Source organism: Schistosoma haematobium, chromosome ZW (genome assembly GCF_000699445.3).
Source record: "Schistosoma haematobium chromosome ZW, whole genome shotgun sequence".
NCBI lineage: Eukaryota > Metazoa > Platyhelminthes > Trematoda > Strigeidida > Schistosomatidae > Schistosoma > Schistosoma haematobium.
In genome coordinates, this window is record NC_067195.1 from 42068697 (window position 1) to 42084062 (window position 15366).

The 15366-nt window shown below is 40.3% G+C and overlaps 2 protein-coding genes across 2 annotated transcripts; one reads left to right on the top strand and one right to left on the bottom strand.

Moving 5' to 3' along the window:
* Positions 1-3552: 3552 nt before the first annotated feature.
* Positions 3553-5488, top strand: MS3_00003591 (uncharacterized protein). Its single transcript, XM_051211427.1, has 4 exons — positions 3553-3684; positions 3721-3935; positions 3967-4079; positions 4113-5488. Exons 2-4 carry the CDS (start codon positions 3779-3781, stop codon positions 4509-4511), a joined length of 669 nt encoding a protein of 222 aa, XP_051071485.1. The 5' UTR covers positions 3553-3684; positions 3721-3778; the 3' UTR covers positions 4512-5488.
* Positions 5489-9765: 4277 nt separating this feature from the next.
* On the bottom strand, positions 9766-13923 carry MS3_00003593 (uncharacterized protein). Its single transcript, XM_051211429.1, has one exon. It carries the CDS (start codon positions 13209-13211, stop codon positions 12285-12287), a length of 927 nt encoding a protein of 308 aa, XP_051071486.1. The 5' UTR covers positions 13212-13923; the 3' UTR covers positions 9766-12284.
* Between the last annotated feature and the right edge of the window lie 1443 nt (positions 13924-15366).

The following is a 15366-nucleotide window of genomic DNA, read 5'->3' on the forward strand; positions in this document are numbered from 1 at the left end:
AATTCCCCATGTTTCTTCCCGAACTGCACTTATGTTGTTTTACTTTATACTAAGTCTGGGCGGCAGCCATTTTGGTTTATCCCTGCTTTTGATTGCTTGACCTGTGTTGACTGGAATTGTGCATTTTGGTTGTGAATTGAAGCACTCTTCCAGAATTGAAAACACTCTGTGTTATAGAGCGACCAATTATTACCTTTTGAACGAATCTGTACGTGATCTATCCAGACAGGATAGAATAACATTTATTTGTGGTGATTGGTAATTTTCTTGCATCTTCTATCAACTTCTTGATTTATTGTAATTTAGATTTAATTGATTGAACAATCATTGATTGAATAGCCGGGTGATAATATTTGTTTAGGTAATGATTTACATTAAATTTATTATGAATTATAGAACCGCTAGTTACCCGATTACTTGTTCTGATTTCGACGGGAAAGGGCGCGTGTCTAAAGTCACGGGAGGCTATTCTTCAACATCCAAACCGTAGTTTGGATCCTACAGGAGTATTAAAGTATGACTATTCAGTCTAATTCTCTTTTACTAAATTACTTATTAAGCAAGAGCATGCTAATATGTTGAGGAAAATGAGTGTAAACAAGGTATCAGTGGGTAAACAACTGACAAATGGAGGTAGACCAGAAAGCAGCTGAAGGTGTGGGATTGTGTGTAGTTTTAAAATATAGTGCTGGAAACAATATTTTGATACACAAACGGCTGTCTCCTTTTTTGGCGAAACTATTTGAGCCCTTTTTTGAAGATTTTATAAGGTCTTGAGCAGGCTTCGTTTTTAGCGACTTGTCTAGTTTGCTTGTAATATGAATACCCAGTAGGAAGTGAAACCAATTCAGCGTTCTAAACACGATTTAATGGGGATTTTGCCCAATAAACCAGCATTAATACCATTAATTCGTGACATTCGACTAGACCATAAGGAGCCGTAATTAAACAAAATGTTCTGCCCTACAGACATGAGTTATCTGTCTACTTAAAATAAAAAAGGACATGATACTTACGGAGAATAATGTGTCTTTAAACATTAGGGGGATTTGGAAAGTGAAAGTGAGGGTTATGAGCATAAGGCCATGGTTAATAAACAATGAATAACAAGAAAGAACAAACCATATATTCTCTAATTTATTCATATTCATAATAATTACAATGGGGCTCGTTACATTCTTGTTCCGTCTAGATATTAGGCGGTTCATAATAATGTACCTCGTTGGCGGGCGGGAGTTCAAAGAAAAGTTGAAGCTCATTAGAGTCTAGTAATAGGGCTATTAGCATTTTGAATCTGGCAAAAGTGTCACAGTTACGGATAAGTATTGGCAACCTGTTCCACAATAAACTATACCATACTGTAAAAAAAACGCATTCGTTTTTGGTGTTTTACGGTAAGCAGTGTATAGGCTGGGTCGTGGATCATAGTTGAACAGGAGATTAGAAATGAGAGCCTAAATATTGCTTTGTAGAGATACAGTAATTTTCGACGTTTGCTTCAGGTCCTGTTTTAATTTTGGGAATGATATGTGTAGTTTTCCAGGCAGTAGGGTAACACGCTGAAGAGAGTGATATCGTTAATAGTTTGAGAAGCAAAACACGCATATCATCACCTCCACGTTTTAGCATGCTATCCGGAATACCATCTGGTCCATCAGTGTAGGAGTGTTTCAATGTACTTATTGCCTTGGAGATATTTTGTACATTGAATTCTAAATTAGTAATTTCACAGGGAGTTACTGGGATTGGTTTTGAATCATTAAATGGTTTTTCGCTAGTTAGTGAGAAACGAAAATTTTCACTAAATAATTCTGTGACAAGTTTGGGATCTTCGTATACTTGTTTGCCTTTAATAAATATACTCCCTCTCGATTTAGAGCGTTTAAATTTATTTTGGAGTAGTATGGTGAGTGCAGAGGAGTTATTATTAAGTTGGACAGCACGTTTTTTCTGTGCGATCGTTTCTTGTGTACGTATTGCCTCTGTTCAGAAAAATATTTCTGTCAACGTTACTAAAGAGGAAAAGGCATCAAAATTGTGGAATCGAGTACAGTGCCTTTGAAGTCGCCGACCGATATATACAGATCTTTAGAGAACTTAGATCTCCAGTATTCTGAAGCTGCGATTTTGTTGAGGATACTTTTAATGTTGTGATATAATATATTGGTTAGTGTGTCGGTATTGTTTGCAGTAAAGAAAGTTCCCCAATTAATGCTTCTTAGGTAATCGTAAAAGTTGTTCTAATCAACCTTGCCATAGGTTTACGAAGAATTATGGTTTTACGTCTACCGGTTGTGGTTTTAATATTAAAGCTATATATGACAATGTTATGATCACTACTTGGAAACTTGTTTCCAATATACACAGTGTTGGGGGTGAGGCCACTGGTAGAGACTAAGTCCAAGATATTTGGATGTCTGGTAGGGCCCCTGACATGCTGACTCTAAACATTCAACAAATGATTCGTAACGTTTTGGCGCCATGACTGGGAACCAACAAGTTTCGGGCATGTTGAAGTCACCACAGTTAAGCTTGCCTGTTGATGTAGCTTACATTAACTTCAGCAAGGCTTTTAACAAAGGTCCTCACAACCGGCCGTTATATAAGTTAAGTAATGTTGGGTTGGAGGAAATTTATTATTGTGGATAAAGGACTTTCTAGTTGAGCGTCAACAAAGTGTACGGGTGAACCCGAGGTTGTCTATTTGGGAAACTGCTTATCACAGTGCCTCAGGGCACAGTTTTAGGGCCACTGTTGTTCCTCCTGTATGTAGGCGACCTTCTTAATCTCCTATCACCACAGGTTTTGTTATATGCTGACGATGTTGAGATAGGGAGAGCCATCAAAAATACAGGCGATAGTTTAGAGCTTCGGAATGACCTGGTTAAATTATCTGGGTGGTCTAAAATTCAGCAGTTACAGACAAGTGCATTCAAGTGCATTATGGTGCATGTTGGTCACCATGATACATATACATACACAGTGGATAATAGTGAGCCACCTGTTGTCCAGACACGCAATAAATTTGGAGTCATCGTTAGCCAAGACTTAGAAATTACAGCACACTGCCGCCGAAGGTTATAGATCCATATGTTCATTACGTGTGGTCTTTGGCTATGTCGATTCTAAAACCATTTTGACTTTGTATACAGTATTCGCCCGTCTTAGAAAAGGAGAACTGAATACAAACGGTCAATCCTTACCTAAAAAGAAGCAGTGAGTTGTTGGAAAAAATTCGAAGAACCTTAAATAAGTTGATACTCGGAATCATAAAGCCTTCTTATGATGCTGGACCGGATTGAGTAAATCCATTTCTGTTGTCATGTAGAAGGATCATGGGCAACTTATTCAGATTTTAAAGTAATTGGTGATAAATTTGCATCAGATATCCCCCACTTTATCTTTCAAAACAGAGAATTTACCAGGACACTCCAAAAACGCTCAAAAGGAAATTTGAATCAACTGAAACATCAACATTTTCAGCACTAATACAGACAAACTGGCTTTCCCACTTTTAGAAAATGAAACTGGGTACATCAGATGTTGAGCATTGGACGGTCTTTTAATCAGTCATTTCCGTCCCCTCCATAACTGCGACTTATTGAAGTATGTGTACGAAGCAAATTATGGAGTAGTTATTGCCACTGGAACAATTCGAAACTCTTCGCGCGGACGTGCGAGCTTGTAAAATGTCGAATTCCTTATTCATTCGCATTTCAGGTAGCCATGATGATCCCAAGGAAACAAAAATGGACCCCTCTTGTATTGCTAATAAACTATGGACTTGTTATATCAAAAATCTCTGTTGGGGACCACTACTCCTCTCTGGAGTACTGGTCTCGTTTCTCCACTTTACAATGTCACTACTGATTCTTCGGTCAAATCTGGGTGCTCAGATGTATTGGGCAGTTGTGAAAGTCCTGACAGTTGTTCAGGTACGTCACTTGATTCACTAATGTTTGTCAGATTTCTTATCTGACATATCAACAAGCCGAAGCCCGGATTCTGGGAGAGATTGTGACTCATTCCTTTCTGATTTTGTGCCAGAGGACGTTCTCGATTTCGTTGCTGACTACTCGGTAAACTTATTGTTTACTAATATTTCCTTCTAGACGCGTCGTCCAGAGGCTGATTCTGAGTTGCTGTATGATGGCTGCACTGATGCAAACGCGATTCCTTACTTACCACAACCTACTGACTTCCACATGCCTCAGTTACTCGGAGAATCTCTCAACACTGGTTGTTTAAAGTCAAATTCATACACAAGTGATCTTATCTTGTCAAATGTTAGACGAAATGTTCATTCGAAACGACGTCGTGAGATTAATCGTGAGGCGTCAAAACGTTATCGACAAAGGTTGAAGCAAAAGTCATTGCAAACGCAACAAGATCTTAGCCTTGTTATTTCCGCATATGAGCAGTCCAAATCAGCTTACGAGAAAGCTGAGCATGCTTTTGATGTGTTAAAGAATATTGTTCTTGATCTGATTAATATTGTTCCTCGGAATTGAACCGCTTACTCCACTTTGTCCTCCCAGAAAGCCTGTACTGTCCAATATATTTCTGAGCACTGGTATGGTATCTTTTCTGACTAAATATGTACTGTCCTGATTGCTGTGTTATGTTCGGTGGAGACATGTCTGTGTTCACTCTTTGAATGCGTAATTCTCAGATATTACCAGGGTTATTTAACTACCACAACAAGTGCTTCTTGTGTTTTTGAGTCTTAGAATATTAAAACAATGTACAAGTGTGTCTGGCGAAGTGTCATTGTCACTTGCTTCGGCTTCAGGTTTCGAATATTCAAAAACCAATATTTTTATAACATGCGGAAGCACTAAAATACCAAGAAATGAGAAAACTAGACAAACTAAGACTAAATAGTCGAAGTTAATACCAGGTAGTAGGTACATTCAGTTTTAACTGCATAGTTAATTACACTCATCAGTAAAAATATGCCCTCTGAAGCCGACCGTAAGCAATAAGTAGATAAGAATACACAATTACACTAAAGCAAAGTTTCGTAATTAAACAATGGGTGCATGCGTTTACTTCATGTCACGGTTAATCCTGTTGAAATATTGGATGTACGTTTCCGTACTAGGAGACCGGACATAGAAGTTCGCCCAGTTAGTTTCTTCGGGAGTCAAAAACAGTGGGGCGTTAAGTATGTCAATTATTTACCCTTGTCGTTGTCTTACTTATTTTGGTTACTTAACCATTAACATTCATCGAATTGAATTACTCCCTTTATAGATTAATTGTACTGTCAGGTACAGAAACCTGACTACTGTTGCACATTCTAGCAAGCTCCGTAATGCTTGAAAATGTAAATATTATTTTAGACATTTAGTTGAGGTATGCAGTCAGCCAGTCTTTCTTAAAAGGCAGACGATGTCGACTGATTTCGTATAGCTTCTCAAGACAGAGAGGTTACTCAAAAATGTTGCACTGAGGAAGAGGAACACGATAAAGAAACAGGAAATTACATATAAAAATTAATAAGACCAAGTCAGAAATAACAAACACAAATCAGCAACCCCAAAAAAGAAGACAGAATAATAATGATATACAGGAGGTTATTATACAAATATAAACAAACTAGAATTATACAGATGTGAAGAACTCCAAAGAATACTAATGGGTGCGTGAAATGAAGATACTACATACTCGATACCTACTGTAGGTTGTGAGACATCGATATATTTATTCGAATGAAAATGTAAAGGGAGACGTTGTAACGAAGTCCCATGACCTTTGTTGGAATTAGATAGTGAGTCTTAAAATTACAGTATAAAACATCAAACAACCGAAATCCTGTAAGTTGTAGTGACAAATAAGTTCACTCCTGAATCATCACTTCACTTTTAGAGAGTGCAAAACAAACTAGAAGAGGAACCTTGTTCTCTCACGAAACAAAGGGTAGTATGAAGTACTTACTGGATAGTTTGCAATTACCACACTGATACCGCCCTAATGAAAAGAAGATTAAACAACTACAAACTAAAGAGTTGCCGGTGTGAGGAATACAATGGATATCTCACTTAAAGCACAGCGCATCTTTGGAAGCTATATGGATTCGGTGAATAGATTCTAGTAAATAAATGGAAAGTCTCAAAATAGTTCACACGACAGACATACTCCGAAAATCACTTCCCAATGATGTATTCGATTAATCTACTATATGTCTGTCAATGCTTCTAGGCCATAACGTGCCACTATCCGAAGTTCCAGATCAAATCAAACGCAAATTTACTTCACGTTGAAGACTATTTTACAAATCTATATTGTCAGATGATCCGATGCACATCTGACTGCTGTTTGAATTATGTCGGAAATCGCACGAATTATTGTTTTATGTACTTTGCAAATAATGTCATAGGTTTATTTAGGACGATATATTAGAATTGGATTATTCGGAATAATCGATATTTTTCATGGGATATGAATATTTTGTGATGAATAAATAGAGAAAAATTACAGAAAGATTATCCCTCATAAGCAAGAGAATCCTAGATCAATTATCGCCTTAAATATACTAGGTCAACGTTCAGGTTCCATGATCCATTCGCTACTTCAATTATTTGTTTAATAACAATGACTGTTATTGAAACGTCACGGTTACTCATGTCTTCTTTCCAAATAATCCACCATAAGCACCCAGTATTGTGAAGGTTTTGGAGAATTCCCCAAAATCAGTGGTTATTTGGATGGAAAACTGAATTCTCCCCAACCTCACTTGTAGTTTTGGGAAGGTATCACTAGTTCCACAGAGGCTAAGGTTTCTGTTGGAGCAAACATTTTGCGAACAGAGTAGGCAAAACAATAATTCGTGCGATTTCCGACATAATTCAAACAGCAGTCAGATGTGCATCGGATCATCTGACAATATAGATTTGTAAAATAGTCTTCAACGTGAAGTAAATTTGCGTTTGATTTGATCTGGAACTTCGGATAGTGGCACGTTATGGCCTAGAAGCATTGACAGACATATAGTAGATTAATCGAATACATCATTGGGAAGTGATTTTCGGAGTATGTCTGTCGTGTGAACTATTTTGAGACTTTCCATTTATTTACTAGAATCTATTCACCGAATCCATATAGCTTCCAAAGATGCGCTGTGCTTTAAGTGAGATATCCATTGTATTCCTCACACCGGCAACTCTTTAGTTTGTAGTTGTTTAATCTTCTTTTCATTAGGGCGGTATCAGTGTGGTAATTGCAAACTATCCAGTAAGTACTTCATACTACCCCTTTGTTTCGTGAGAGAACAAGGTTCCTCTTCTAGTTTGTTTTGCACTCTCTAAAAGTGAAGTGATGATTCAGGAGTGAACTTATTTGTCACTACAACTTACAGGATTTCGGTTGTTTGATGTTTTATACTGTAATTTTAAGACTCACTATCTAATTCCAACAAAGGTCATGGGACTTCGTTACAACGTCTCCCTTTACATTTTCATTCGAAGAAATATATCGATGTCTCACAACCTACAGTAGGTATCGAGTATGTAGTATCTTCATTTCACGCACCCATTAGTATTCTTTTGGAGTTCTTCACATCTGTATAATTGTAGGTTTAGCATTTCTGTAAACGAATTGACTGACCCCTTTTTAAAACTAAGGATAGTTGTGTTCATTAGGAAATTATTGAAAAATTTTGTGATGAACAACATCTAAATAACCTCACATGAACCTTACTCCTTATTCGCCAAGAATTCTTAACAGTTGAAAAATTTGAAGTAAACCAACAGGAAATACTTCCATACTTCAATAACGGAAATAACGGCTTTTTAACACTTATCTTCATAATCTGAACAATTAACTTAATGGAGTAGAAACTGTTAGATAAAGATAGTCAAGGGCGAAATTCGAAGGCACTACACTTTCTGTATTTGGCTTTAAAACTACCACTGTTAACAACAGTGAACTAGTCCTTTTGATGGATTGTTACATAGAAACCAACGACGTAAGGACAGCATTATTAAGTGGAGTTCACTCCAAGTAAACTTGGAAGAAAGGAACTGAAACCAGTTAGTGTTTATTAAATAACTCTAGTTGGTGCTCACAGTTAATCAGTATAATGACGACCAAGTCTCTCATACTACCGATAACCTTAGTGAAAACAAATATGTATCCACCTTGCAACTTTAAGAGAAGAAACCAATAATTAGCATTTCTAAAAATGTTGTTGCATTGTGTATAATTGTAACTATCTATTTTATTTAATTTCTAAGTATACTGTCATGAAATGCCACACAACTTTTCATCAAGGATATAGAGGGTTTGGTGCACTGAGAACGTTTCGTTCTTTCGATCACTTGATTTGATTGGAAAACACTGGATATTTTATTCAGCTCAATTTCAAACAAGACACGATGTGATCAAGATGCTTTACATATTTAAGATGTCAAGCGTCAGGAGAATTCGGGTTTGCATTTTAGACGTTATGACATTTCTGTCGAACCGACTGACATGCGTTGAAGAACTGTTGTTTAAGAGTGAAATGCTAAAATATATTTTTGTATTTCAAAAACGAAAGTCTCAACTATCACATATTGAAGTTACACATTTGATCGCTGTTTGAATTATGTTGAAAATCGCACGAATTATTGTTTTGCCTACTCTGTTCGCAAAATGTTTGCTCCAACAGAAACCTTAGCCTCTGTGGAACTAGTGATACCTTCCCAAAACTACAAGTGAGGTTGGGGAGAATTCAGTTTTCCATCCAAATAACCACTGATTTTGGGGAATTCTCCAAAACCTTCACAATACTGGGTGCTTATGGTGGATTATTTGGAAAGAAGACATGAGTAACCGTGACGTTTCAATAACAGTCATTGTTATTAAACAAATAATTGAAGTAGCGAATGGATCATGGAACCTGAACGTTGACCTAGTATATTTAAGGCGATAATTGATCTAGGATTCTCTTGCTTATGAGGGATAATCTTTCTGTAATTTTTCTCTATTTATTCATCACAAAATATTCATATCCCATGAAAAATATCGATTATTCCGAATAATCCAATTCTAATATATCGTCCTAAATAAACCTATGACATTATTTGCAAAGTACATAAAACAATAATTCGTGCGATTTCCGACATAATTCAAACAGCAGTCAGATGTGCATCGGATCATCTGACAATATAGATTTGTAAAATAGTCTTCAACGTGAAGTAAATTTGCGTTTGATTTGATCTGGAACTTCGGATAGTGGCACGTTATGGCCTAGAAGCATTGACAGACATATAGTAGATTAATCGAATACATCATTGGGAAGTGATTTTCGGAGTATGTCTGTCGTGTGAACTATTTTGAGACTTTCCATTTATTTACTAGAATCTATTCACCGAATCCATATAGCTTCCAAAGATGCGCTGTGCTTTAAGTGAGATATCCATTGTATTCCTCACACCGGCAACTCTTTAGTTTGTAGTTGTTTAATCTTCTTTTCATTAGGGCGGTATCAGTGTGGTAATTGCAAACTATCCAGTAAGTACTTCATACTACCCCTTTGTTTCGTGAGAGAACAAGGTTCCTCTTCTAGTTTGTTTTGCACTCTCTAAAAGTGAAGTGATGATTCAGGAGTGAACTTATTTGTCACTACAACTTACAGGATTTCGGTTGTTTGATGTTTTATACTGTAATTTTAAGACTCACTATCTAATTCCAACAATGGTTGTAGCGTGGCGTCGAGTTGAGATTAACTGTGAACACCGCTACCCAGAAACACGTGCCAGATAAATCAGAAGGCGAGGATCGAACGTAACCAGATTTATTTCGTTGGCGATCTCGTGGTATTGAACGAATACCGAGATCGTGCCAAGGAATGGTACAAGCGAAAGCAGAAGAAAGGAGTACGTGCGAACAGTACCAAAAACCGCGGAACAATGATGGAAGGTAATGGAAGCACAAAATGGCTATAATTAGCACAGTTAAACAAAAGCACATTAAAACAAACACTGGTACAGTTGGTTATAATAATAATTGTTTTTATTAAACCAGTCGTGTTCCCGTGATAAACGTGAGTCACTACAGGAGCCCCCGCTAGAAAGGGTTTACACTTTCGATAAAAAGCGGTTTGAATCGTGGGACTGATCGGCTGACGAGCGATTGTAGGACGAAAGAATTGGCGAACAGGAAAGCGATCGTTGATCGTCGAGTTGCCAACGAAGGTCGTTTTCGGAGTACGGTACCAGGAGCGATGTGTTGTAGTTATTGCTTGAGTTGGTATGCTACACGAGAGTGGTTTGTATCCAGAATCTGAAGATTGCGTTCGTAGAGGTGCTCACCAGAAACGCTGCAGACGTAGGACGAAACCACGTTGAGCCAAAAGACCAGAAGCGACCGTAACGACCAAGTTCGAGACCAAGCGTGTGCCAAGCATTCGAAACCAATATATCGACTGAGTGCGTTGACAAGAGCATGGGTGATCAGGCCAGCTTTCGCCAAAGTTGACTGAAGTCGACGGAACCAAGCGGAGATGGTCGAAGGCGTGGGCTCAGGAAACAAAAAGAAAATCAAAAAAAGAAGAGTGTGGCATACGTGTAGTATAGAATAATCCTACACCGTATCGGTTGTTGACTGTGCGACTATTCGCGGAAGCGTACGGGTAACCGTACTCGGCGACCGGAACGTGAGACGATAGTCCCGTTCGCGTCGCGTGAGCCTTCAATCTCATCCGAAGTCAAGGGCGGCGTGGTCTGCTGATCTGGACGTGAGACTGTCGTCTCGTCCGTAGACGTTGCAGATGACGCGTGCTGCTGACTGGGACGTGAGAATGAGGTCTCAGATGTATCTAGCGTGGGACCTGAAGATGGGTTGAGGATCCCGCTAGTAGGTTTGATAGGTCTAGCATTGAGTCTCAGGTTATCAGATAGGGCACTGTCATCGACGTGTGCTGGTTTGAGACGATCAATGCTGACGATCTCGACGCGGCCGTGTCGATCAACCTTGAAGGTCTTTTCGTGACGAGCGATCACGCGAAAAAGGGCCTTCGTAAGATTGTTGCAAAGGTTTGCGTACCGAATCTACTCGTATGAAAACATGTGAACAGGTAGATAACTCTCGAGGGAGAGCGACCTGTCGATGTTGTATTCGAGTTGACACCGGAGGCAGCGTTCGCATAAATGCAGACAGTCGTTGGACGTAGTCTGATTTAGCGAAATTAGGTCTGCTCCGTGGTGTGAAGAATTCCCGGGCAGACGCAATGTCGTGCCGTATACAAGTTCAGCGGCGGAACATTGGATATCTGCCTTTAAACTCGTTCTGATACCTAAAAGAACGAGCGGTAAGGTTTCGTACCAGTCGTCGTTTTCGTGTGCTCGAAGAGCACTTTTAAGTTGCCGGTGAAACCTTTCAACTAAACCGTTTGAAGCTGGATGGTAGGCGGTAGTGCGTATTCGTTCCGTACCAAGCAGCCGAGTAAGTGAGGAGAATAGTGCGGACTCAAATTGTTGTCCTCGGTCAGTCGTGACAGTCGAGGGACAACCATATAGAGCTATCCATCGTTCTACGAAGCGGTGAGCAACTGTCTCCGCCGTGATAGACGTGATGGGTGTAGCTTCGGGCCATCTGGTGAAGTGGTCGATGCACGTGAGTATGTGATCATACCCGTGCGATGGTGGCAGTGGTCCTACAGTGTCTAAGTGAACATGATCGAAGCGAGCATCAGGCGTAGCGAATGTACCGAGGGGGCGGCTACGTGCCTGTGCACTTTGATCGTTGACATTGTAAGCATTGCTTAGCCCACATACGAACATCTTTATTCATGGACGGCCAGACGTATCGTGCAGCGATGAGGCGTAATGTAGCTGCGATACCTGGGTGAGATAATCCATGCAGGGCCTCGAAAACGAGACGGCGATAAGCAGAGGGTACGATGGGTCGAGGAAAACCGGTAGAAGTATCACATAGAATGGTGCCAGAAGTCGTGGCTAGAGGTACTTCCTGATACTGAAGGGACGTAGAGTGTGGTGCTTTTGTACAGCTGGGATCGTTTGCTTGGGCGGAGGCCATAGCAGGAAGATCGAGCACCGGCAGGGTAACTGCATTCATTTGGATTCGTGATAGAGCATCGGCAACACAGTTCGACTTGCCTTGGATGTGACGAAGGTCTGTCGTGAACTGGGAGATATAGTCCAAATGTCTGCACTCTCGTGGTGAGTAGCGGTCAGACTTGGTATGCAAAGCATACGTCAAGGGCTTATGGTCGGTGAATAAAATGAATTGACGTCCTTCTACTGCGTGCCGAAAATGTTTGATGGCGCAGTAGGCTGCTAGCAGCTCGCGACCAAAAGCGCTATATCTCGTCTCCGTGGCAGTAAGGCGTCGTGAGAAAACTCGAGAGGTTGCCAACTACCGGAGATGTTTTGTTGCATGACTGCTCCTATAGCAACATCGGATGCATCAACCGCTATACTAAGTGTGGCTGATGGATCGTGATGGGCGAGAAGAGTGGCTTGCGCAAGAGCCGTTTTGATTTCAGTGAATGCAGTACGTGCAGAATCGTTCATTTCCAATCTGCGTGGGTTGCCGCGTAGTAAGTCGGTTAGTGGTCGTAACCGTTCTGCCGCGTGTGGGATGAAACGACGGTAGAAGTTAACCAAACCGAGAAAAGCCTTCAGTTCCTTGAGTGAGGACGGCACGTTGTACTCCTTTATTGCTTGCACTTTGTCCTCACAAGGTAGAATACCCTCTTGCTTGATAACATGACCCAGAAATATGATTTCTCGTTTACCTAACTCGCATTTGTCTGGGTTAACTACTATTCCGTTATCTGAAAGGCGTTGGAATAATAGCGTAAGATGTTGATAATGTTCATCTACGTTTGATGATGCGATTAGCAGGTCATCAATATAGACGTGAACAAAATCGAGGTCTCGTACAATGCTATCGATAAACCTTTGAAAAGTTTGAGCAGCATTCCGTAATCCAAATGGCATTCGTAGGAACTCAAACAAACCGAAAGGAGTCGTGATAGCAGTCTTTTCGATATCTTCAAGAGCGACTGGGATCTGATGATATGCTCGTACCAGATCGATCTTAGAAAAGATAGTCGTGCCCTTGAGCGATGCCGTGATGTCGTGTATGTGGGGGATGGGGTAGCTATCAAAGCGCGTAACTACGTTTAAAGCTCGGTAGTCGCCGCATGGTCTCCAACTAACCCCATCTTTTTGCGCACCATGTGTAGAGGAGAGGCCCATGGACTGTGAGAAGGACGAATAATACCAGTAGCTAGTAAATTGTCAAACTCACGCTTAGCAAAAGCTAATTTGTCCGGTGCCAGTCGGCGAGGTCGTGCCGTGACTGGCGGTCCGCGGGTGACTATGTGGTGTACCACACGATTGGTCACCGATGGAAGCTCCTCGAGTGGTTTAGTGAGTACGGGGAATTTCTCGAATAAAGCGTGGAATTTATCGTCACGCGAGTAAAAAGTGCCGAGGATCCGGTACGCGTTCATGTGGGCTTTACAGCCCATGAATTTGCTGTTCGACGAAGTATCGATTAGCTGCAGCCTACGTCTGAGTCTATAACATTAATAGTATTCTTATCGCTATCCGTCATGTCGTGTATATTATATATTAAAAATTAATATGAAAATATACGACAGACGTGGATAGATAAATAATAGACTCACCAAATTGACTTCTTTGGAAGATTTGACCCGAGGTTGAGGCGTGTTCCAAACTTTGGGATCACCAATTGTAGCGTGGCGTCGAGTTGAGATTAACTGTGAACACCGCTACCCAGAAACACGTGCCAGACAAATCAGAAGGCGAGGATCGAACGTAACCAGATTTATTTCGTTGGCAATCTCGTGGTATTGAACGAATACCGAGATCGTGCCAAGGAATGGTACAAGCGAAAGCAGAAGAAAGGAGTACGTGCGAACAGTACCAAAAACCGCGGGACAATGATGGAAGGTAATGGAAGCACAAAATGGCTATAATTAGCACAGTTAAACAAAAGCACATTAAAACAAACACTGGTACAGTTGGTTATAATAATAATTGTTTTTATTAAACCAGTCGTGTTCCCGTGATAAACGTGAGTCACTACAGTGAAAGTAAGGTAGGAAGCGTCCTCACTCTTCTGTCGTATCTCGTTTTTCACCACGTGAAATACGACTGTAATACAGTTGCTATTTCCTACTGTTGCGTGGACAAAGAAACTTTCAAGTAGAAGCTGGTCATCTGTGGGCAAAACATCGAAGTTTGAGTGTTATCCGTCCATGTATCATCACGTGTGCGGCCTGCATGTTCAGTGAGTCCTGAACTTGTAATATTTGTGACAAGCCGCTTACGGAACCACCCTATAGAGGCTGGATGATGCTTTCTAAGATTTAGTAGTAGTATTTGGTCAAATCTCAAGAATTGTAGTTTTGACATCACTCAGATGATCTCATCTTTCTGGATGTTAGAACCTGTGAGAAGACAAGTATATTCATCCAACGAAGTACTTTATTCCGTTACCCTTAAAAAACACCAGCAAGATTCTATCAACTTGGTTAATTCGGTAATTTGTGGTGTTACAGCTTCGAAGTGACTTAGTGTATATCGCCACTCCACTTCCAATTTCGTGTACCCCATAGTATCTGATAAGTGTCATGTCTTGCGACCTCATGTTTTACATGTGATTTCGAGTGATAGTCATGTTTCAGTTAGCACCGTGGTCTTCAAATCATATTGGTCTGACTTTCTTAGTTTACTGCTTAACGCACTGACGCTGATGTAGAGGAGCGTAATGGTTCACTTCACCACCTGTTGTTCCTCTACGTCAGTACCTATCTTATGTTTACTAAGCAGATTATTGGTAAGATTGGGTTACTTGGGTCTGTGGAGGTTGGTCATTGCAGGTTTTTTGCGTGTACATGTGTTCACTTAGTGGGATCATGGTCGTCGTGTCCTACCCCGTTGGTTCCTGACCAAAATCAACCGACATCAAGGTGTGTTTTATCATGCTTTTCTGTTATTGTCTTATCGATCTAGGTCAGTTGTTACATTTGATGTGTCTGGAGAGGCCAGGTAGAACAACTTGCCTTCCTAGCCGTTGTAGTTCCACGGTTACATCTGGCAATGATGCATAAGGCACTGGTCGTTCTGTCTGGAATACCGAATTAGCTTCATTTTTCAGGAGATTTGCTGTCCTTTCAGTGCAATGCCCTAAACCTCCTACAGAAACTTCAATAAACTGATCTATAATTTTTGTTACACCGCCCATCGTTTTTTAATCTCAATTCTGTTGCATACGATTCGTTATGAATTATCCTGAAAATCGGAACCAGCAAACCAGTCTAAACCCAATAAGTTTGGGTTGCCATCTGAAACTTACATTGGATCACTTAAATGTCAAACCCAT

Excerpts from the sequence above, each read along its gene's own strand:
- MS3_00003593 (XM_051211429.1), bottom strand. The coding sequence starts at position 13,211 with ATGGGCCTCTCCTCTACACATGGTGCGCAAAAAGATGGGGTTAGTTGG.
- MS3_00003591 (XM_051211427.1), top strand. The coding sequence starts at position 3,779 with ATGGACTTGTTATATCAAAAATCTCTGTTGGGGACCACTACTCCTCTC. Across the intron at positions 3,936-3,966 it reads AAGTCCTGACAGTTGTTCAG|ATTTCTTATCTGACATATCA; the intron begins GTACGTCACTTG and ends AATGTTTGTCAG. Across the intron at positions 4,080-4,112 it reads ATTTCGTTGCTGACTACTCG|ACGCGTCGTCCAGAGGCTGA; the intron begins GTAAACTTATTG and ends ATTTCCTTCTAG.